At 37.9% G+C, this 24,200-nt stretch overlaps 1 protein-coding gene across 4 annotated transcripts in view; it reads left to right on the top strand.

Moving 5' to 3' along the window:
- The first annotated feature begins 3,914 nt into the window (after window positions 1-3,914).
- LOC107564386 (receptor-type tyrosine-protein phosphatase F) overlaps window positions 3,915-24,200 on the top strand; it is a 135,070-nt gene continuing 114,784 nt past the window's right edge. For 2 of the 4 annotated variants that reach the window (XM_016249463.1, XM_016249462.1), the window contains exons 1-2: window positions 3,916-4,455; window positions 19,535-19,704. In XM_016249463.1, coding sequence (XP_016104949.1) covers window positions 19,608-19,704 — 97 coding nt within the window. In that variant the 5' untranslated portion in view covers window positions 3,916-4,455; window positions 19,535-19,607. Of the gene's footprint in view, window positions 4,456-19,534; window positions 19,705-24,200 lie in introns of all 4 variants that reach the window. The other 2 variants (XM_016249461.1, XM_016249464.1) reach the window with 2 other exon arrangements.

Raw genomic sequence — 24,200 nt, 5'->3', positions numbered from 1 at the left:
ATCTATCTATCTATCTATCTATCTATCTATCTATCTATCTATCTATCTATCTATCTATCTATCTATCTATCTATCTATCTATCTATCTATGTGTTGATTTACTGAAAACAGAATGATTTTCAAAATACAAATTGTGCATTATTGTGGATCCCCTACTCCAAAAATTCCCACTTACAAGAACCAATTGACATTTTCATTTGAGTTTTGGCAGACTGGGAGTGTGGTGATATGGAAGTGAAATGGCTAACGGAAGCTTTGCTCTTGCTTTTCTTTCAGTACGGCAGGGTCATACCTGTTGGGACATTAAACATGTAATGTCAAATTGAACTCGCTTTTCCATTTTAAATTGGGCAGGCGTCACATATTCTTGTACACGTAAATGCAAATTACAGGACTTGCAATTGCCTTTGATTTCATCATTCACACAAATTATGCATGCACAAATAGGACACGCGTATGCAAATTTTGTTATGCATTGTTACATTATACTTTACAGTGTACAACATAACTATATACAATCAGTCTGCAACAGATGATGCTCATGTTGTGAGTTGACGCATAATGATGAGTATAAATGAGGCTATGATGAGCACGTTTAAAATAACACTTTCTTTCATCTTTGTTTTTCATCACCCTCATGGCTTTACAACAACTGTTTCAAAAGCTAGTGAGCTGCCTCACACTTTATCCAATACATAAAAAATTCATCCTGAACATCATGTAATTTTATATATTACTGATTTGCAGTGCTCTTAGGCAACTACTCCACGTCACACTCACAGCGCTTTGCAAGTGACGCAATTGCTGTGTCTCATTTAGAAGGCTGTGCCCTCCAGAGGTCGAATCCTCTGTAGGATGCATATACGAAGTGTCCTCAACCTAGAATTAAACGAGACGGCCTTCATAGGACAGGCGGAAAAGGAAACAGGAAGTATCACGTTGCTTTGCCAACACATTTAGAGCATCGTTGCGCTCCCACACTACTTAAATGAAGGAAAAGTATTTCTAAATTTGGAAAGTAATTAGAAAAAAAAATGCTTTTACTTGTTTTATTTTGTTCAATGTTTGAGGAGCTGCAGCGTACCCACAGCAGACATCTGTTAGAGAAAAAAAGGAAGAGGATTTTAAAAACAAAGTTTATCCGTTTTTACCGAGGCGTTTTAAGGTAAGTTGTAAACACCACATCCGCTGCTTGTTTGTACATCTGCCGGCGCCAGCATTTTTCAAATTAACAACGGTTGTTTACGGCGATGCAAAGAATTGTGGGTTATCTGTAGCAGCGAAGGATACACCTCATGCATCCTCCGAATTCCTGTGAAAGAAGGTCGCATACGAAGGTCGCATTCGGAGTGTCCTACTTGCTTTTCTGAAATGAGACCACCTCGATGACGTATGCAGCCTTCGAATGCGACCTCTGGAGGGCACAGCCTTCTAAATGAGACACAGCGGATATTGCTATTGATTTCCTGTAGTTTGACATTAGCATGGTGCTAAGCTAACAGTGTGATGATCTCAAATTAATTAAAATGCATAGCACAGACAGATATGAGGAAGAAATATTTTATTGATATTTTTCAATTGTTTATTTTTGATATGGCTCTTAAATAGCTTGTTACATGGCAGATTCGAATGGCTATTGATTTCAGTATGGTTTGACTTTAGCATGTTGCTGAGTTCTCATTGTGATGCTATGAGTAAAAATACAGAGCACATACACATACAAAGTATTTTATTGATACTTATAAGTATTTTATGAAACATATATTGTCATGTCATGCCAGGCTCACCTCTATATTAATTTCTGTAGAGTTTGATGTTAGCATTTTGCTAAGCTAACAGTGTGATGCTCTAAAAGGAATATAGGGTATATGTCGAACATCACCTGACCAAACCCGGAAAACAGGTCTCATTGCTTCCGCTTGTCGGAGAACGTGTTAACAGCCGTATTAAATAATAGCGATATCTATGGACTTTTAAGATAATCAGTTAAACTAGCTAGCTGTTTTTATTGTTGACGTTTTATTCAATTTGTATATCTAAATGTGAAAAGAATAAAAATAAAAAAAACTTTTAGATGTCAGTCCGCATATGTGATGGACATTGGTTATGATCATCATTGGTATCTACTTTGAAGGCATCTTGAGTAAAACTGCTTCATATTTAACTAAGCATATGCAAACCGCTTGAACCGGAAGCGACGAGACCCGGTTAACAGAATACGGAAATCTGTTGCGCATAACTCTTATAGCATGCACTTATGAAGTAAAATATCCCATTTCTAATTAAACTGACCTATTTTTATTGATACTTTTTAGTACTTTATGAACCAATTGTTATTTTAATTTCTCTTGCATCAGACATTTCAGATTTTTTATTTTATTTAGCCTATTTTTTTTTTTTTTCACTGAGCTTGTCACGTTGCATTCTTGCTGTTTTCACAAAGTATACATGTAATGCTGCCTTAAAATTAGGTTTTGGAACAGGGCAAATGTCTCCCATGTGAATTAAGATTCGGAGAAAGGGTTAGATAATTATCATTCAGTGCAGTTCATGAATTTCCATGAATATGTGGTTTGTTTTGTTGTTTGGTACTTCATTTGGTCAGAACTATTAACATTCCATACAAAGCTTTGGGAACCTTTCCAGTGATCCATTGCCCAGCTCTTGTGTCTCATGTGAGCTCTCTTAGAAAGCACAATTGGGTTGCCCTGTTGGTAGAGTAACCCATCTGAACACTGGAATTGTGGGTAAGGTGTCAGTAAATTGATTTAAATTACAGGGAGGGCGCTGGTGGGTATTAAGTAATTGATAGCTGTGCTGGGCTCTCCGTCTGCACTAACGACTTCATCGTAAAAGCTAAAGCTGTTTCAAACGGTCGTCCGCTGAAATTAACGGCTCACGGGGCCAGGCTGTAGCCTGCGGGCTATTTCAGTCATTCTTTTATCTTGCCATGTGATGGTTGAAAAGCCCTCGGAGAAAGTGGGGCAGGAAGGGCAACAGGTGTGGCATGGCATTCTTAACCTCTTTCTTCGGTTACCCCGCGGTTCGCCCTCTAGCCGCTTCACCAGCACGCATGGAGGATGAATAGAAACCGCTTTCCCTTTTTTGACATTGTGGTGGTTTGCAGTAGTGAAGACGCCACGCAGATACAGTGTGCCTGGGTTTTCTCTGGGGGTGGTGCAGCGGAGGGACCATTGTGGATATAAGTGTAATTATGCCCTAGAAAGCAGTCTCTAATGTTCACAATGTCTCTCCTCCAGAGGAGCCTGAAACTCTCAGAGCGATACCTTGTCCTGGTTTCTTATCCGGAGGCATTGTTCACGTGACAAGAGGCAGAAGTGAGAAATGTGTTGTGAGAATAGTTTTAATGTCTTCTTAAGGATGTTTCAAGTTAGTCTGAGTGCAATTTTCCTATTCTTGTTTTTTTTGAAAAATTTCTTTTTTTTGTACATACAATGAAAGTCAGTGGGGTCCAAAAGCAGTCAAAACATTCTTCAAAATATCTTCCTTTGTGTTTCCCAGAAGAAAGTAAGTCATGCAGGTTTGGAATGGCATTGAGGGTGAGTAAATGGTGACAGAAATCTCATTTTTGGGTGAACTATTCCTTTAAGCTACTCAGAGGTAATGTAGGTTATGCTAGATACAGTCATTTTGAAGCAATGGAAATTGTATTATTGATTATGTCATGTCAATATTTAGTCTACATGCACAAATGGAATGTAATGCATCTATATAATTACCCGTGAAATGAAAACAAGTATCTCCAATAAAAATAGACTGTGACAGATTTAGGATCTTATAACCTAGTCCCTATGATGATGGATAAGGATTATTTGTAGCCCAACCTCTGTGTAAGTGTATTAAATCATGATTCCATCGTAACATAATTAATCATTAACATTTAAGTCCCGGCAAGTTTCCTGATGAGTCGTGAACACATGGGCACGCACGTACAACCTTTGCACACAGGTGAGTAAAAACAATCCTTTAGCCCATTTGCCAGGAAAGTACTCCGAGAGCCCCTGTTCTGACATCACACTGGCTCCACCCAGACTGACGCCCACTCACAGCTCACAGTGTGTGAAGAAGCTTCCCTCAGGAAGGACTACAATCAACTCTCTCCACAATCAACAAGAGTTTTACCACACCACTGGGGAAACTACTGAAACAAGTTAACATGTATGAACTGTGGAGAAAGACACAACTCGTTTGATGTCAGTTATACACTTACTGGATTGAATATCAAGGGGAAAAAAGCTCTGTGTCGTCTGTTCCACTTGAAACCGTTAACAAGGATCTCCCCACCTGGATGATACGTGTGTAAGGATTTGAATATTGTGGTGATCACTCTTGGGGATAACAGTCGAGGGAAGAAGGAAACATTCAGGATTTAAGTAAAGGATTACTTTCTCTCACATTTCCTCTGGATATTTTTTAATTTTCATATTGTAATGGGTAAGTTAAATCAACACTTGCAGTAATCTAAGTTATATCGTTGTTGTTTTTTTACAACAAAAAAAATATATATATATTGAATGAAAAGTACATAGATCACTTTTTTCTTCTCTTACACTGGTAATTTTTAAAATGCACTTGCCTAAAGTGAGTAAGTAATCCCTTAACTTTGTTCCACTATTGAGGTTTTCTTCTGCTCCTCCCAAAGGACTTTTTTCCCTCTCTCTTTTGTCCTTTTATTGTCACTTGTTAAACCAAAACAATACTTTTACTTTGACTCTATTGGCTACCTCTTTGGCACATTGCCTCTGTCTGGTGAGAGTCCTCCTTTGGGGGGGGGGGGGGGGTGTCAGGGTACTTTGAATAGCCGTGGAGTGTCCCCTAGCTACCACTGATATAACCCGCTGTGTGACCACATGAAGTCTCGGCCCAAACGACCCGTTTTTCCAGTTGTCTTAGTTGTCTTTATTTTCCTGCCTGATCCTGTCTTAACTTTCTGGATGGTTTCTGGCCCGACGAGTTTCCTTTTTTTTTTTTTTTTTGGCCAGCTCAGGAGAGACTACACCATTGATTAAAGGTGACAGAAGAAAATTATAGGCTTTGTTGTGTGTTGTAACGTTGTTGAAATAGCTGTCTCCCTCATAACTCCAGACGTTATTGGAGACGGATGAAAATTGTGTCTGCTTGAGATATATTTTATGAAAGTCGGGACCATTTTAAAAAAACATCCCTGTGAAATTAATGTACGTTTGGCTCTTTTACCTGTGTGCGGTAGCTCAATACAACGAGCAAAGTGAGGGTTCCTTGCTCAACTTTGGGTGCTTCTTTATCAGGAAAAAAGGTGCTTCCAGTGGCTTCTTTCTCTCTTAGTTTTCTGAAGGTGGAAAGTTGGGAAGGGAACAGAGTGTAAAGATAGCACGTCTGTCTCACTTTGTTTATCATGAAAAGCTGAGACCTCCTGGGGCTGTGCCTCAGAGAACCGAGAGTTGCTCTCTCAAAGTTGTGCAAAATTTGAACCATTACTCTCTCTTAATCATTCACCGGCACAAACTTGCAACTCTTAAATGGGGCGGGGGGTGGAGAACAGAGCCTGATAAAAGCTTTTTAAAGGAAAAGTTTCTTGAATCACAACTACTCTGATCTTTGCATCTACTTCTGCCCACCTCTGCATAAAAAATAAAAAACAGGAGCCCAACAGGAGTTTTTGGTCTTATCGGTAGTGGCCGACCCCCTCGTCGGTCACTCTTGACCTCCCACAAACAGGCTAGTGACCTGAAATTCTTCTTTTACAACTCTGTCACAGTCGTGTCGCCAGCTGCTCTTCTCAGTAAAGTGTGGGATCACACCAAAGAGCGAAGGCCTCAACAAACAACATGACAAATAATGTTCTTGTGGTGACATTTTTCTGTGTTTGAAGGTGGCAGTTTAAGCTTTGGGTGGAATAACATCAGTGTTGTTATTTTATTTAGAATAAATTCATTTGCTGGTCCCACTGAAATGTCAGATTATTTAAAAAATGTTGTAGTGCAACTTTGAAATAGGTTTTATATGAGTAAAGTGTAGTTGAATAAGTGTAATTGAAGTCTTATTAGAATGATAATTTTGTATAATTAAATGTATTTATCTTTGCTATGACTGTAACCTAAAACAAATAATGTAAACCGGTTTTCCCAGATGAGGGACATTGAAATGACAGTGGAATAGATTTTCCTCTTCATTTAGCTGGTTTATATAAACGTGTGCTGTGTGATATCTGGCATACATTTAAAGAAATTCCTTGTTATTTATACATCTTGTGTCATTAATGATCACTTGAGAGTTTCTTATTCAGCGTGCCACATTTTTTTCATGGTTTGTCTATTGAGAGAAAGTCTAGTGGGTCATGACGGTATCGTCATAGTCATTCAGTGAATCTCTGGGATATGGAGGGAATCTTTGGGAAATGAGGAACCGTGAGTGTTTGAGATTTTTTGTGAGAAGATACTTTTTTTGTGTGTGTTCCAGAAAAACTTATATTTTTCATAAATAGTAAATAATACTTTTTTTGTTTCTTAAACAAAAGCAATTTTTATTTATTAATTTATCATTTTTATTAATGTCAATGTTTATTTATTTATTTTTTTAATTTATTTTCAACAGCTAGAAATTATACAGCTATAATATATCCATGAAAGCTATTTATAAATACTTTTGGCACACAGTCCAACATTTTGCTGATTGTTTTATTATTATTATTATTATCCAATAGAGCCAAGTGCCTTTTCCATCAACTGGCCCAAAACACTCTCTCACTGACCTTGGGCCAGCAGGCTGTCCTTATTATTGAGTCCTGTCATACATTATTGGTTACTGTCCCTGGCAGCCACAGTGAGATGGTGCAGTTTTGCTCCAGTGATGTGCTCAGACAGGGCTGGAATGGTGCATGTGAGATCTAAGGGCTACATTTGGATTTGAGAAACATCACAACTGTAGTAACACTGACCTCATAGTTTACTGATTAGCCACACACTATTATGCCTTTTCGAATATTACCTTTCATGCAGTGTGTCATGTAGCTGTATGTGAACATAAACTATCTGCAAAGTTGTGAAGCCGACAGTGCACGATATATAAAGTTATTGTCTATCAAAAAAAAAAGAGTCGGCTCGCAATCGCCTAAACGAGTCATCAGGAATTCAAATCGTATTCTGTTACGGCTCTACGTCACGAAGGAACACCTTTGCATAATGTCTGCCCACATTCTATGTCGCCAACTTGCCCACCCACAAACACAGTAAAATATCCGTGTGGTTAGCATCATGTCGAGAAGACGCTGTATCCTACGCTGTGAGAGTAAATTTGTTTTATCACATCTTATAATTACCACAAACTTGTTAACACTTGACACTTACCACGGAGAAACGTCCTACTCCAGTCGTGCTTGCGAATCAGTCTCTTGTCGATCAGCCACTTCAACCGTTTCATCATCAGACTCCGGCTTGAATTGGTAAGGTACAATCGATACCATCTTTTCTATGTATTGACAAGTCTCCAGGCCTGTCACTCCGTCATGGCAATGGGCATTTCGTTTCTGACACTCGCTGTATGCGGTAGACCTATCCAGAGCCAATCTCTACAGAGACGCTCCTCAATCTCTACGTCTCTGGACCAATCACAAAGGACTGCGCCATCTGACCAATCACAGCAGTGAGGGCTCACAGAAAAGGGGGGTTTAGAGAGACTGATTCTTTGAACTGCTTCGCACGAGTCGTTTACGAATCTTTTAGAAATGAGGTAAAATTAAATCAATTTTTTTTTTAGAAAACTAACGTGTTTTTTGACCATGCATGCATGTAAACCTGTTTTAGGAGACTCATAAAACAATATTAGCAACCTTAAAAATGGCATAATAGGGGCACTTTAAAGAATGCTTTGTTTAAAGACGGTGCCTTTTGTTTAGAGTAAAGCTCCTCTTTTTGTCACCGACACTTCATTGAATAGAGTGTGATTATCTCTATTGTTCAAATAATTTCTCTTTGAGAGCCTTGCAGTAATTAGCATTCACAAACATGCATCTCTAACTCCAAGTGCTCACCACTCAAATATCCGTATTTTATGCCTGTTAATATTAATCCAAACAGCAAAAGTCAAATCCGCTATTAAGAGTACAAATTAAATTTTATGACACATTTAATATTATGAGAGATGGATCTGAAATAACCGCACAAATCCTCTTTATTAAAGAGGACATTACCCTGCGGACACAGGAACTAATTTTGCTCCTAAATCATCTTATGGACGTGCTGATTGAAACACCTCCATTTGGCGGAGTCTAAATGTTTGTAATAACAGTCAGGGAGTGGTCTGTCGGTGATAATCCCAGGTCTTTGCATGACTAGAGACTTTAAGTGGTTTGAGTGGACCTCTGAACTGTTAATACTTTGCAATTTCGTCATGGCAGAGGCAAACGTTGCGTCAGAAATAGATTGTATGTAAATATGTAGGTTTTCATGTCCCTTAACTTTTGGCTGGGGTGTTATTAATAGAAAGCTTTATAAATCTAACACTTGCTATACTTTTCGTATTTTTTATTTGATCTCTGTTGTGAATAATTGCAGCTGTCACAAAGCGATGCAAGGAGTCTTTGAATAAGGCAAAGCCTTTAGGAGGTTTGCTGAACAAAATTTTCTGACGCTTTTTCAAACCCAACACCATTATTAGAGGTGTAGACAATACTGGCCAAAGCACGCACACCTCGGGAGCCACAACTAATAATAGTGTGAGGATAATACCTGTCAGAGCTGTTTGTTCATTTGCTTTATATTACCTTTAGGGTATATGACGCTCTGTTTGTGAACGAGAAAACATTTCATTTCTTTGCTAGACAATTGAATTCACCCCCAACCCCGACCGTGCAACAGCAATGTCATTAGGTATCAACAGCATTAGTTTTCATGATGAGTGGCTCTTTCCCCTGCTTTAGTCATCCTCCTCCCATCCCCAAAATGCTTTGCACAGCAAGATCCCCGGAATGTGATGACTTGTTTTGGATATGCGAATGAGAATTAATTAATTTCGTTACCATGATGTCTTTATTTTCCGTTTTCGCTATCTCTGGGTATGAATTATATCTTGAGGCAACGGCATCTGACAACAAAAACCTCACAGCATTTACCTTAACAAACACTTTTCGCCTCTAGGAACGCGAAATTGTTTCACAATTTAGGAGAGCGTTTTGTGCAAAGGTGCCATACCCGACAGATGGCGTGCGTTGGATGAATGTACTGGAGAGGATTAATAACAGAATTCTCCCACAATGCAATTCATGATGAACAGTATTGTTGTGTTTTCAGCTCAGTGCCCTCCATGAATCTTATCTTAGCTAAAACATCCCACACTCAAAAACCAGCAGACGGACTCGGCTTGCTAAAGGGATTGCTAATCCTTAGTTTGTTTCCATGTAAATTCCATGATAAACCGCCAAACCGCGTGGTTTGTTGCTTCTTTAACGTAAGAAAAAATCCCATACCGTCACAGCCCTAGATTTAGCTAATTTTCCTGGCAAGTTGTTAGTGAGTAGATGGGAATTGTGAGGAACACAACTATAATATGAAAAGAAAGCAAACATCTAAATCTCAAGACCTGGTCAGCTAGACTTGATATTGAAAGCGGAATCATATGCTTAAATAAGTGCTTTAGAGATCTTTCTGGGCTTTAGAGGTCGTCCTAAACTCGAAAAATCTGTTTAAAAACCTTATTTTACCCTTTAGGACATTTTTTTAACTTTATGTACCCCAAAATATAAAAATGAAATATAATTCATTCCAAACGTTTATCATAGAAGAGGCATATTCAAATCATTGTGTGGAAATGCTTTTTTTAATAAGTAAATGGGTCCAAACAGAAATGGATGTCATGCTGTTGACTCATTCACCTACAGTATGAAAAAGAAGACTTGTAGCATTTGTATTGCTTTTATTTTATAGTTTGATATCTTTGGGTATCATATTTACATTTGATTCTGACTTCTGCATTTGTGCTCCTTTTTTAAAATAATTTATTCCATTTTGAACTGAATAAGGATTAGACAAGATGTCGTTTATGTTGATGGGTGGGATTCTGTCACTTACTGACATGTGGCGTCCTCAAACACTACTGGATAATCAGATCCTAATGAACATTGACATTTTGACACTAAACCATGTGAACACCATAGTTGGGATGTGGACAAATCCCTGTCTCTGAGAACTAAAATCTCAGTGTGACACAAAGACATCTCGGTCATTTCTTGGCCTGACAGGAGCTGTTTTTTTTTTTTACTTACTTGGTCCCTCTGGCAGCAACTCTCATGTTATGTCCATTGAAAAACCCCAAACAAAGGGTGTCCGGTGACACATTTATTTGCTTCAGCTCACATATCTGCATTCTTGTTAATTTATTTTATACAATGGAGTTGTCCTACCTTGACAATTTTTTTTACATGCAGTATATGTACATAGTGCAGTGATGCAAACAACCTGGTGTTCATAAGCAAATGTGGGTGTTTCTCATGAACTGTTTGCTTCAACATGAGTCTGTGCATGTTGTTCTGTTGGCAGAGCTGCAGAACCTGTTTGAGATGGGGGCCAACATTGCGTGTCTGTTGAAGAGGTAATTGATAGTCTGAGAACTGTTTTTACTGCAGGTACATCCACCCTGCAGCCACAGCGGGGGGTGAGGGGGGTGGGTGTATGTAGCAGTGAGTGCAGAAGGGTGAAAATCGAAGAGCACCAAGTGGGAAAAGAAGGTCTAGACAGTGTGGAAGAGGCGGAAGATAGATAGCGAAGCAGTAGATGGATGACCTAAACAAGATGGATTTTATGTCAGGATCCGGACCATCTATTTCATGCGACACATTACAGTGCTGACATGTCTCGGCCAAGCAGATGGAAGGATTTCTATTTTTGCCAGGTAATGGCTGAGATGTGAAATAGTGTTCACCCTCAAGATTCACAGCATCTCAAACTGAAAATAGGGAGGATGTTGTCAGATGTCAGCTGTCAACTAAACAGACGGTCACCCCTTTACCGACAACACTGAGGTCTTCAAGGTGAGATATTAAGCAGAATCTATCTTTGAGATACTGATTAAAAACTATTTATATATATTTTATTTATATGACAAATCAAATACAAAATAACCAAGGTAAACAAAACATGCATGACAGCCAACATGATTTGTGTAAGTTTAACGTGTAGGGGGTGGAAGTATATAAACAAAGGAACATGTAGAAAAGTACAACAGACATAACAATAGTAGAAAACAATGATGATAATAATAGCATTAATCACAAAAATTGGAGGATGGAGGATGAGGAAGGTGATAAGTAATAATAGTAGTAGCAATAATAATAATAATAATAATGGACTCAGTTCATCAGAAATGAGGGGAAAGTTGGAGGATGAGGAAGATGACAAATAGCAATAATAATATTATTAATTAGTAATTAGTAATAGAAGCAATAATAACAATATTAACAATAAACTCATTCATCAGGAACAAGGGGGAATTTGGAGGATCAAGAAGAGGACAAATAGTAATAATAATAATAATAGTAGTAGTAATAAAAACGACACTAACAACAATATTATTATTAATAATAATAATAAAGCTATAAATGGTAAGTTGTAAATTGTAAATTGTAAATTGTAAGGCTGCCTCTGGGCTCTCTGTGAGCACAGCATAAAAAACTATATATTTTTAAAATCTATCTGTCCGGTGTAATTACTCTGGACTATCTGGGTTTACGTGACCCCAAGTGGAAGTATTTTCCGCATTCTTATTTTGAAAAACAGCTAGACCAGGGGTGTCCAAACCTGCTCATGGAGAGCCAATGTCCTGCTGAAGTTTCCTCCAACCTGCCCAAACACATTTGCCTGGAACTTTCTAATATGCCTGAATATCCTGATTAGCTGATTTAGGTGTGTTTAACTAGGATTGGAGCTAAACTCTGCAAGGCAGAGTCTTAAGTCTATTTTTTTTCCTTGAGGAGCAGGGCCAGTGTGCTCAAAAAACAAATCTAGGGTAAGGGTTATCAGTAGTCAACCTTTGTGTCCCATCCCTAATGGACATGATGTGCACCTCAAAGTTATTTGTGGTTGTGTTTGTGGTTCAATGGCTTTTCTTGCCAACCAAGTGCACATTTTAGTGGTATATTGATTAATCTTGTCTCGTACTGTTGTTCCTCAATCACATCTGACTTTTTTGGAGTACATCAGCTCAAATTCAATTGGCAGGTTGTTCTTTTTGTAGCTGTTATTATAATTTAAGTGAGAGGTTTCACCTTTTGTCTCAAAGCGGTCCTTCAATTCTTATATAGCACTGATGGGGAGGGAAACAGAGTGGCAGTATAAACCCATTTTGCAGAAAAGCACATTGACTCTGCTTTGGAGACGGATGCCATGGTGGCTCTTTTGATCTTGTTCCTTTCAAGTGAAACCCTGGGTAATTTGCCTGTCGCGGTCAAAGTGAGTCACAAGCTGTCAGAGAAACCCTTTATGCTGTGGAGAGTTTCAGTGAAAAGCAACTATCAGGCTAATCCCTCTCTTCTTCCTCTCAGCTTCGCTGTGCACGGCCCCGTTAGTTAAAACCATCGCCAAGTTAGAGCGAAATAAACTAATGACTTCATCTGCATGAATTAAGGGAACAGAACACGTCCCCTTACCTGTCTCTCTCACCGGTGGGAAGCAACACTACATGTTTGTATGATTCACCCCTGAATACTAATGGAGCTGCCCAGCTTGCCTCCATGTTGTTTTCTCTTCAGAAAGGCAGCTAATAACCCATATCGAGTCTGATCTGCCAACTTCTTGGTAGCCGGGCCTCATTTAAATTCTGTCCCCTGGTTATAGGCGTGTTCAAGAAGCAGCCACTTGCCACCTCGCCAGTCTGCGGTTTGTTGGTTTGTCTTGGACGGGAAGTCTGTTAGTGCTTGAGTTAGCCTTGTGCTCTCATGGCAGCCGTCCCTGACGTCTGCTGCCCTGTGACATCGCCTCTTCCTCTTCCCAATCGCTGCTTGCTCTTTTACATTTTAAATCCGGAGCCTCACAAGACCGATGGGGATATGGCTCCATCTGTCACAGCTGTCTGTTATTGAGCTGAGAGACGGAAAGAGAGAAAGGCAGCGGACCACACAGTGAGATGCATCCGCAGCTTGCCCACACCTGTAGGACTTGCTCGGCAGGAAGCAGAAGTTTGGCGTAGTTTGCAGAATGAATGGCAGTTTGACTATGAAATTTGCTTGTTTGCGAGTCCTTGAGTCAACCTAAAACCTGACAAGGTGTTCCTCCACTGCCTGATCTTCATATCCAGCTGTGTAAATGGATGAGTTGTACCTGTGAAATCTCATTTGCCTTATTTACTGCGTAATTAGAGGAGATAATGACTCCCAGGTTAACCTGTTTTCCCATGGCGATCCTCCGGTTTTCATCCTTTAGAATGTTCCTCAACTAAAAATTGGTGCAGTGTATGCTAACAGGCCTCCTACGGTTAATCCCATCTTTGTCTTAACACGGTGAAGGACTTACGCCCTCAGAAAACAAAGGGTCTTGCATTGCTTCCAGTAAAGGAGAACGTTGGCACATTATCAAGAGCTATTTTTCGCAAACCGTGACCAGAAAACCAGTATTGTGAACCAAATTCTTGTCCCACCTGAGCTTCTACAAAGGATTGTGTTTCAGAGCTGGACTGGAGAATTGAAGAAAGCCACCTGCGTTTGTAGTTGCTAACATCAGGCTTTATGCCATTCTCTGCTACTCCCTTTAGAGTCACTTGTCTGAAGATTGATAAGGTCTTAGTTTTCAGATGGCTGTTCAACTTTGCAGCTCTCGCTCTCATGCTGTGTCTTCAACAGTGATGGAGGACGTGGTGTTGATGATTTTTCATAAGTGAAATATCTCTTTCTAGAGGAAACGTTCCTTCTTAAAGGACTGTTTTTAATCTCCTACATTTATTCAATGAGTTTTGCTCAAAGAATGTAGTTCAATGACCAGGCAGCTTGAACTTTTGGCCAATGACGGACATTTGGGTAAGTCACATTTAGAATAAAAGAACGTCACAATAAAAATATATATACTATTCAATGGTCCTGAAAAGAAGCTGAATTTTTTAAAGCAAACTATTATTTCTTTCTACTTTCTCTTGATTTAGGGTTAAATTATGTGTCCAGATATGTTTTTGACTAATTGTTATGAGTATTCACTAGATTTTGTGCCAATAGACGTTTAGTGTATCGACGATAGTCGGAGATAACGCCTGTGGCTTGTTTGTTCCATCATATTTTTTTTCCGTGTTTTGCGCATTATAACCGAACGCACACAAATCAGTTGAGTTTATGAATGCATTGACCGATCATTCAGATAAGTCATCACCGAAGCACTAGAGTTTTATTGTTGAGTGCGAGCTCACTGACTGAATTCTGCACTCTCACGAATTCTCTCATTATAAACAACAATGTGCAGATGCACGTGCGATGTAAGTATAAGATATTTATTCATCATACAATGTAGACAGCTTTGCTGATTATGATTTTGGTAATGTAAATGTTCTTTGCTCGTTTCCTGTAGTTGCTGTTTGGATAACTGAGGAAATATAAGCATTACAGTCACTTACAATGTTTCTATTAAAAATGTTATTATGTTCAATACAAATTCAGTCATATTAAAAATATTTTATATATTTAGTTAATAGAATGCACTAACATTTGGCTTTTTTAGCCTTACCCTGAAATTGGTTCACTCTCCGGCTATGAAACGAAGTAAGTAAATAATTAACTAAATTAGCACGGTAATATCATGTATCGGCGATCTCACAGGCTGACAATAGGACGAAATGGCTGGAGCATATAGCCCAACACTAGTATTCACATGAAAACTACTTTACTTTAAAAAAATGTCAGATTCCATATTTAAGAGGCATTTTGTTCTAATGAAGTGTTTCATTGTCAAGATGTGCTTATTCAGTCTCCGGCAGTATTGATTCAGGTGTCTCTGTTGACATGCCTTCTGTTTGTTTGTGTGGATTGAGCACCGGTGCCGATGCTGAGGGTAAACTTAGCAGGCTGTGGGAGATCCAGAGGCATTGTGTTTCTTTTTTGTATACGTAGTGCTGTTGACTTTGGTTGAGCTCGTTTTGTGTTCAACTCCAGGTTTATAGTCAACTGAGATTCTTTGCAGTCTTTAGTAAAAATATCCTGTTGTACATCAAGCATGTAGTTGACTCTTTATCTCTTGGTATATTTTTGTGATTGTATGTTTGTTTGTTTTTTAGTTAAGAAGTAATTGGAGGTTGAAGTGCTAGCCAGAACCTTTAGATAATTCATCTAATAACCATAGTCCAACTTCAGAGTCCAATTTCATGTAGCTTTTGCTTACAACAGTCTTTAGTACTTATCCAGTCACATCTATTCAAGCCCCACTGTGTGAGGTCATGTATCTTGGGTCATATCTGGCATTGTCATAAGATAAATAATTTTTTTGTTCACGAAACCTCTTTGCACAATATATTTGCAACTTTGCTTCATGCTGTGACATCAATAATAACTCAACAGCGAATTCCACGCCAAGCGTTTCTTTAGTGTGTGTTTCGCTGTGTGTGTAGTACATCTCATTTCTGTTGAATTACTCTGCGATTGATTTGTGGCTGCAGCAAGAATGAGAAGCCTTTTGGTAATCTTCAAAATATGACAGTAAATCTCCTGGTTATGTCTTATTCAGAGAGCTTTTGCTCCTTTTTATTGGCATTTATACTGAATAAATGACTGAGCTGTCACCACATCTGATGCCATCTATCTAAGAGTCAAATGTGATTGCAGGCTCACATCATGACGGAAAGGACTGAGGGAACGTTTGGTCATCCACTCACAAAAGAGACCTTAAAGATGGCTCTTCTGTTTACGTCTCACGTGTACTCAAGGCTCTACGCTTACTTTTCTTTTTAGGAGCGCTTGTGCTCCTAATTAAAAAAATTTAGGAGCATGGTCACCTTCTAATCAGTAATCATACATTCTGATAAAAAATGTACCTTCCCATTACGAGGTGATATTTGACTCCTAGGGAATTTTGTTAACTTTATTAAAAGTATGTCATCTTTTGTCAAATTCAAAAATATATATATTTATAAGCTTTTTAACATTTCTAATTAAAACAACAGAATAAAAACAAGTAGAATAAGAAGTAGAATAAGAATAAGTTACCAATCAAATGAAATCAGTATTTAAGAAATAAATTTGTGCTACAGAGTTGGCACAGAAGAACACACAAGTGGCTTGTAGGTGTATTTTCAGACATTTAATGAGGCTCAGAGGTCGCGTGAGTGCAATTAAATTAATGTTGAGGTTAATGTTTTAAATATAACATTTTGAAAATAGAAATATTAAATGATTTAAATAACAGAAAAGATACTTTTAAAATTAAACTAAAACTGCCAGCAGGTGGCGGCAAGTCACTGATTTTATTACTGAATTATTCATTCAATTGATTCGTTCGAACGGCTGATTCATTCAGGAACGAAGTGTGTGACTGTCTTTATGAATGGGTAATCGAATCATTGACTCATTGTTTAATGAACTGTTGTATTAAATCAATATCACGTTTGCAAACTCCCTTAATAATCATTAAAAGCTGTCACTCATCTTAGTTCATCGCGATCTCACAAAACTCCATTATAATCGATGAAGCTCCCTACACTGCACAATGAATCTCTTATTTACACCCCGTCAACACTTTGTTATAAGGAGAGGATACGTCTGTGATACATTACTCAACGCTGCAGAAACACGTAAGTTCGCTAGAACCTTTGAAGCTCCCTCAGCGCAAACACAAATATGCTGATCGGGTCAGTCGCACAGGTGCTCCTAAATATTATTTCATAGTCGCACGCAGTAGATTTCAGTTGCAAATGCAACTGAAATGGTCGCACTGTAGAGCCCTGGTACTGTGAGTGTGTCAATACTCCAGGCCTATACATTTTTTCATTTGAGTCATATTATACATTCCATCACACTGTACTTGAGGGCTTAATGTAATACTTTAATGTAAACAAAGAACTTTTTATGGAGATATAAGCATGCATTGAAAGAGTTTAAATGCCAGGCACGATATGCCAGTGAAAATTGTAGCCAATATGATAACGACTGATAGTATTCTTAACTGTTTTGTCTAAAAATTTGAAAATGAAACTACTAAAATGTACTATAATATTACAAAATGTCAACTATCTTGGTATTGTTTTAGCACAAACATTTCCCTCAAAAAATGCTAATTTTTTTTGCATTGTTTTTGACATTATTTGCTAATTTACATTTGCTAGATGTTGCCACTTTATCAATGAAAAGAGTTGTTTATCAGTAAGCTTGTGAGCACAAAAGGATGTTATAAGCTGAACTGGAGCATGTTGTTGTTGTTATTTTGCAGTGCAGACCTTTATGTCAAGAGAAACCGTTTCCCACATGAAGTGTAGCACCAAGTAATTTGCTTACCTTCCACTTCTATTTGATTTCATCAGATTTACCGTTTCCTGTTTGCTCTCAGTTATCTAAGACTTTCTCTTGGGTCATATGTTTTATAAACTTGTCAAAGTATGAAAGATTAAACTTGATCATCAGCGCTGTAGTCGAAATCACAGACCAGGCTAAACCAGGAGCTGTGGCCCGTGCTGTTTATGGTGTCAGACAATTTTCTTCAACACAGGTCTTGTTGTAAGGACTGAGCTTTATCTTCCCCAAAGACGTCAAATAAGGTTGTCTACACAAGGCCCTGCCATAGATCTCCTGTTGTCTTTATCTCTGGATGGGCCATTAAGGGAAAAGCAATCACTGGCGTCAGAGCGGTTGGAAGGAGATGTGCCTAAAGAGTGTCAAGGAGAGAAGTGTTTATTTATCCTTGATGGTAGGAACACAGTGGACCTAAGACGAGATTCCTGGTTCGTTCACACTAATGAGACTCTCTGCAGAGGCTGCAGAGTAATGAACATTTTTCTTAGTCACGAATCGATGACACATTATCATGTCACAATGCAAAATTGCTAGTCACGGATTGATCTGTAGGGTAATGTCTGAGTTTGTATTGTCTACCAGTTAAAGGTCAGTAAAAGACTGAAGAAGAAAAAAAAAACATTTACTTTTGTTCAGCAAAGATGCATTAAATTGATCAAAAAGTGACAATGAAGATATTTATAATGTTAGAAATCAACATTTATTATAATAAAGCTCTTGTCAAGAAAGATTACCAAAAAGCCTTTTGGATGAAAAAATAAACACTCTTTAAACACCTCCCTGTTAGGAACTGTTTGTTCATTGTTTCTTTTGGCACTCTCTCGCAAACACTGCAGCCAGGCATATCAGCACGCATCCAACATGCATCCGAAATCAGTGTGTTAATAATTGGTTAGTCAACACCTCCTCAGGCGAATTGAGTATTTCTCACCTTGCAAGAGACTTGAGCTTTTGTTTTGGTTCTATTCACATTCCTGCTTGTTAAAATCACCGGCCACTCACACTGTGGACATTATTAAATGGATAAGATCAGACAAGTGAACGCATTGATGTCAAAGTGGCAGACGTAATGTTTTTGGACACTTAATTGCAAGTTAATTGCAGTTAAATTAAAATGAATTATAGTTTAAATTTGTAATAACTCCAATTAGCTGAACTTTAGAGTGTTTTTGACCCACTTATATCTTTATATGTAATTCGATAATTCCCTCTGTTGTCTTTGAAATGTGGAATTCTGCGGAATGTACTGACAAGCATTTATGGTCCACAAAAACTATTTTAATGTAATTTCTATTGAAACCTGTATGTGATGTAGTTGCAATTTAGTGCATTTTATAATATATTAACTTTAAATGTAATACTGAATAACACGATACAGTTAAAATTCTAATCATACTTGACATGCTTTAGTATGTTAGTCAACATATCAATATAAGTGTACTTCTTTAAAACATGACAAGATTAAAAAAATATATATATTTAAAATGTACTTTAAACATTTCATTTGACATTTACTGTATATGATTTTACACATAACACATTGCACTTCAATGTATTTTTTTTTTTGTATATTTTGCGACTTTTTGTCAGTAACCCCTAGAAAGACGTTAGCGTGACAAGTTTAATTACTTTAAATTTGAGCAGCTGCAGTTTCAACATAACTTCCCCTATATTCTGGCACTTTCATAGACCTCGGATATTGTGAGCGCTGATTTAAAGCAGCATTCGTCCTTAGGGAACTGTGTGTGTGGGGCTAATACTGTATTACATCCACACTTCAGGAGATCCGGAGCCATCTGTACAGAGCCACTTTATAATCTTAATGGGCACCTTTAGTGGTGGTCGGTTATTGGGAATTCCCAATTCTCTCTTGTCCTTTTGATATTTAGCTAACCGGCAGCAGATTATGGGTTTAAGTTTACTTTGATAAAAGAGCATTTGCTTACCTCATTAACCCTGTTGCCCCTAGACAGACCACTCAATTCATCACGCCCGCATTCAGTAGTGTACATGCCTGTTTGTCCTACCTTGAATCAAATGCTAACATGTGTTTGTCTCTGTGTTCCTCAGGTTTTAGTCTATGATTGCGTGAGAGCTGCGAGAGCAGAGCGGGGACCGAGAGGGAGCAGTGCCAACCTAGAACATGGTGCCTAATATTTGCACGTCCGTGCCCCTCCTGCCCGTTGGGCTTCCTCTTCTGTTACTGCTGAGCTGCATGCAATTCTCCTCTCAGGCAGACAGTAAGTACAACACTTCAGCTGACTAGTCATTTTTTCCTGTGCCTTTTCCTGTACCTTGTGAAATTGGAAGTGCATCGCATTGTGGAATTGTTTGCAGGCATGAGCGAACACACTAATGCTTCACTCGCGTGGCACAATATGAACCCGAAATTCAAACAAAAACTGTTCACCTGAACTTTCGCTGGCTTTTAGATGAGCGATGCATTTCCGTTGATCAGAAAGCAGTTCTCGTGGGCCACACTGCTTTATTGTCCTTGTGAATGAGCGTGTGGATCGCCGTGAGTGACATGGCAATGTTGTGGGTGCCACGGGTCGAGCGGGGGTCAAGGCTCAGTTCTGGCTTGGGTCAGAGAGCCATTTAAATGCCATGTGACCCGTCTGCACCGCTGTCACAAGGCTGTTGTAATTCCATTAGGCCTCTCTCTCTCTCGCATCGGCTTGCTCGCCGTCTTTCTTTTTCACTTGCTTCGTTTAACCTTTAAATCTTTCAGCCGTTCAGAGGCGGTGCTAGCATAAGGGTAACCTTGAAGCTTCTTCTCTTGACTTCTGTTGCCACTTTTAAAGTCACAAAGCTTTTGTGATTGAAAATCTAGCCTCTGCTTTCTCGATGAAGACTTTTTCAAAACGATCTCTGATGCAAAGTAACTCTTGACTGTATTTCACAAAATGTAAAGAAGCGCTTTAGGATTTCAAGTGAATCTGAAACGTCATCAAATCAGTCTTTCTATTTTTTTGAGAAATTCTTCATTTTACATTTACATTTAATTATTTAGCAGACATTTTTATCCAAAGCGACTGACAAATGAAGACAGTAGATGCAATTAAATTTAAAAAAGTGCAACTTTATGTACAGTAAGTGTTCTGAAGTGCTATTAGTCTCATGCTGTACACGTATAGCAGTTTTTTGTTTGTTTCTTTTTTCCACTAGCAGGGAACGGTCAATGTATAGGTCAATTAAAGTGACTTTGTGCTTCTTTGGGATGCCACCACAATCCACTAGCAGAACACAAGCTTGAAACATGAATTGAACATATAACCAAAATTGACTTTCTTAATGCATGTGCAGTTTATGCCTAAAAAATTGTCTTCGTAATCATTTCTCAAAATATAAAATAAATATTATTATAACTTCGATGCAATTTACCTTTACATGTACTTTTGTACAAGGAAATTCTGTGGGCAAAATTTAGTCCTTTGCAATATGATTGTACACAGTCTGAATTTTGATTTTTGTACCCCATCTGAATTTCGCATTAGATTTAATTTTGTTGAAATTTTACACACAAATTTGCACAGTATTTTTGCTGACATTTTGCTAATGTGACCACGTCTTAACATATTTGTTTTTACAGCCTTGATTTTCCTGTTTTACTGTGTAATTCAGAAATGGATGGTATATCAAACATGACATTGGATATTTAATTGTTCATGCTCATTTGTCCTGTTTTTATATGCAGATTACCTTTGCTATCATCTAACATTCGTCTGAAACTGATAATTGAATAACACCATTAAATGTAGTCTTAAGTCTATCTGAAAATGTAGCTCTATTTCCCATACTGTACATTGTAATGTTTTGATGCCTAAATTTAAATTGACTAAACATTTAAACAAACCAAACAAAATGATTGTCTTATTTTTGATTTATTTAGACTAAAAGAGTGTAGAACTTAAATATTGACTATTTATCAGTTATCGCTAATAACATGAAAATAATGATTGGTTTGAATTTTAATACCAGTGCATCCCAATGAAAAACAGGTTACATGCACTGTTTCATGTTGACTTCACGCCTAACCAGAATAAAGACAGTCGTTGTCACACTGTCAACAAACTTTACACTTTTTTTGCTTATTCCTATCATGAGTTTTGTGTCTTTTGTTCAGCGTTCTGCATTTTCATGTCTAGCGCATTAACACAGCACCCTCATTATTGTCATCACATGCTGCTGTAGGTGCTGTTGATGGTTTGAGAACGAGTCTCCGGGAGCTTTGCTCTTGTATTGACTATACTTAAGGTTTCAGACACCTAAATCCTAGTGTGATGCTGCTTTACGGTGATGCTTCTTTGGTATAAATACTTTAAGATGTTCAAACAAATAAAACTTTAAAAATAGAGGGGAGGTTAAATTTTGACTACTGCGAATGGTCTTTTTTGTGTTGTTGTCTGTAATCAGAGAGGGTTGAGTTGCTAAACATGAAAGAACTGGCTTTGCAACGCTCTGAATTATAGGGCAGTGGAGCCAGAACTACAGGGTGGGGCGTCGCGAACGTTGATCACCATGGTAACAGAGCCTACCTAAATCAGACGGATGAAAAATTAAGGCCCTTTCTTATTATGAATTCTCAAAGAAGTCAAAATTACTCCGATTGCACAGGAGCTCCTGCAAGGAGACTTGAGGGCTGTTCCTCGAGCCTTGTTTAGGTGGTTATGTCTCATTTGTGTGATTTAAAGCCACCCAGATTGCTTGATTGGAGTCTTCTTCATAACTGCTTCCTCCAGACGTGGTGTCTAGGGTTTACATAACAGTCTATTTCAGTCATTTTGGTCTTTAAGAAGTGGTCTTTCTTTGAGCTGAAAGAAGTAAACTAATTAGTAACTGTCTAAAAAGATCAATTGGAGATGCTAAGTTTTGTCAAGAAATAAGCCAAAATTCAAAGTCACAGATCTATCTATCTATCTATCTATCTATCTATCTATCTATCTATCTATCTATCTATCTATCTATCTATCTATCTATCTATCTATCTATCTATCTATCTATCTGCTAGCTAGTGTTTATCTTGTGACCTCTGAAAACAGCATAGTTTATGTAATGAAAAGGAGCATTATTTTTATACCAGTACAAAAAAGAAGACATAAATTGTTAAAGAAGTATCAGCATAGGTACTGAAAAAAAATGTATATCATTTTTTGAACTGGTTCATTTAAAAGAACCACTTAAACAAACCCATAGACTAAAATTAATTGGACCTCCCAACGCTTCATTTGAGAGAGAGCGTAAACAAAGTAGGTAAGCATGTTTGAGCATTACCTTAAATATCTGGACTGAAAAAACTTGTACACAATAGTGTTACAAAACAAATAAATTGTTAAAGAAGTATCAGCATAGGTACTGAAAAAAAATGTATATCATTTTTTGAACTGGTTCATTTAAAAGAAACCCATAGACTAAAATTAATTGGACCTCCCAACGCTTCATTTGAGAGAGAGCGTAAACAAAGTAGGTAAGCATGTTTGAGCATTACCTTAAATATCTGGACTGAAAAAACTTGTACACAATAGTGTTACAAAACAAAATTTTTTTGAGGTATAAGAAAAATAGCTTCCAGCTTGTTCGAAAAAGTAGCTTGTTGCTTGAAAAGCTATTTTGTTTAAAGGGCACCTATTATGCAAAATTCACTTTTACATGTTGTTTGGGCATAAATGTGTGCTGGCTGTGTGTGTACACCAAGGTTATTTTCGAAAACGAAAACTAAGATTAAAACGATTGATTAAAAAACAATTTCGTCAAACAAACTAAACTAACAACAGTTATTGGAAAAACTAACTGAAATAAAATAATAATTATCAAAAATAAATAATCGTTTTCGTAATCATTACGTTCTCACCCCTTGGCGGAAAAATATACGAGCTGTGTGGAGGTTTAGGGAAATAGCCTACCTGTAATGGCGCATCACGCACATGGGGTTATCTGACGGAGAGACGCAAAGCAGTTTAAAGCCTGCACGGGTCCTGTTTGGTAAACGTGCACCAGCAGTACTTAACAGAACACCCGACCCATTATCTGACAGCAGCACTAATTTAATTCTGTACCAGACGAGAACAGTTTGACAGTTTGACATAAAGACGTGACCCAAACCGCACATTAAATCTATTACATCAGGTAAGCAAGAATATTTATTTTATCATGTAACACAAGCAATCAAACCAACATTAGTCATTCTAAGTTCTTCGTGCTTTGAAGAAAAACAGACTTGCAGCGCAACATGATAATTGACAGAAAAAAAGATGAGAACGCGCATCCTTTCTGTAAACAACACAAAACTTTTCTAGCATCTTGTTATCACTCTGCCAGGCTTTTGAACAAATGTGCATTGGCTAAATCACATCATACACACGCTTATAATTCTTCATAAATGAAAAGAACATTTAAATATAAGCCTTTACTGTTAAATGCGATTGCCGTTATTATTGAATTTCATTAGTCCCAGTTTTGATTGATGCACGGCTGTTCACGGAAAAGTGAGCAAGACACCACAGTTACAATATCATGATTATGGTTAAATAAGAAAAGACATATAACCAAATCAGGCTACATTTATTTTCATACTAAATATCTCAACACACATCATTGGAAATGACATTAAGCGCGACTTGTGTAGATTAATTTAGTAAAAAAGGCTTGCCTGCTTTCTTTGGCATATATTTGTATACTTTTACCATCTAATCAATCTCAGCATGCGTTAATTTTGTGTCGCTATATGTTTGCCTCA

The sequence above is a fragment of the Sinocyclocheilus grahami genome, unplaced genomic scaffold (genome assembly GCF_001515645.1).
Source record: "Sinocyclocheilus grahami isolate Dianchi unplaced genomic scaffold, SAMN03320097.WGS_v1.1 scaffold929.1, whole genome shotgun sequence".
NCBI classification, from domain to species: Eukaryota; Metazoa; Chordata; class Actinopteri; order Cypriniformes; family Cyprinidae; genus Sinocyclocheilus; species Sinocyclocheilus grahami.
This window is presented reverse-complemented; position numbering and strand designations above follow the sequence as displayed.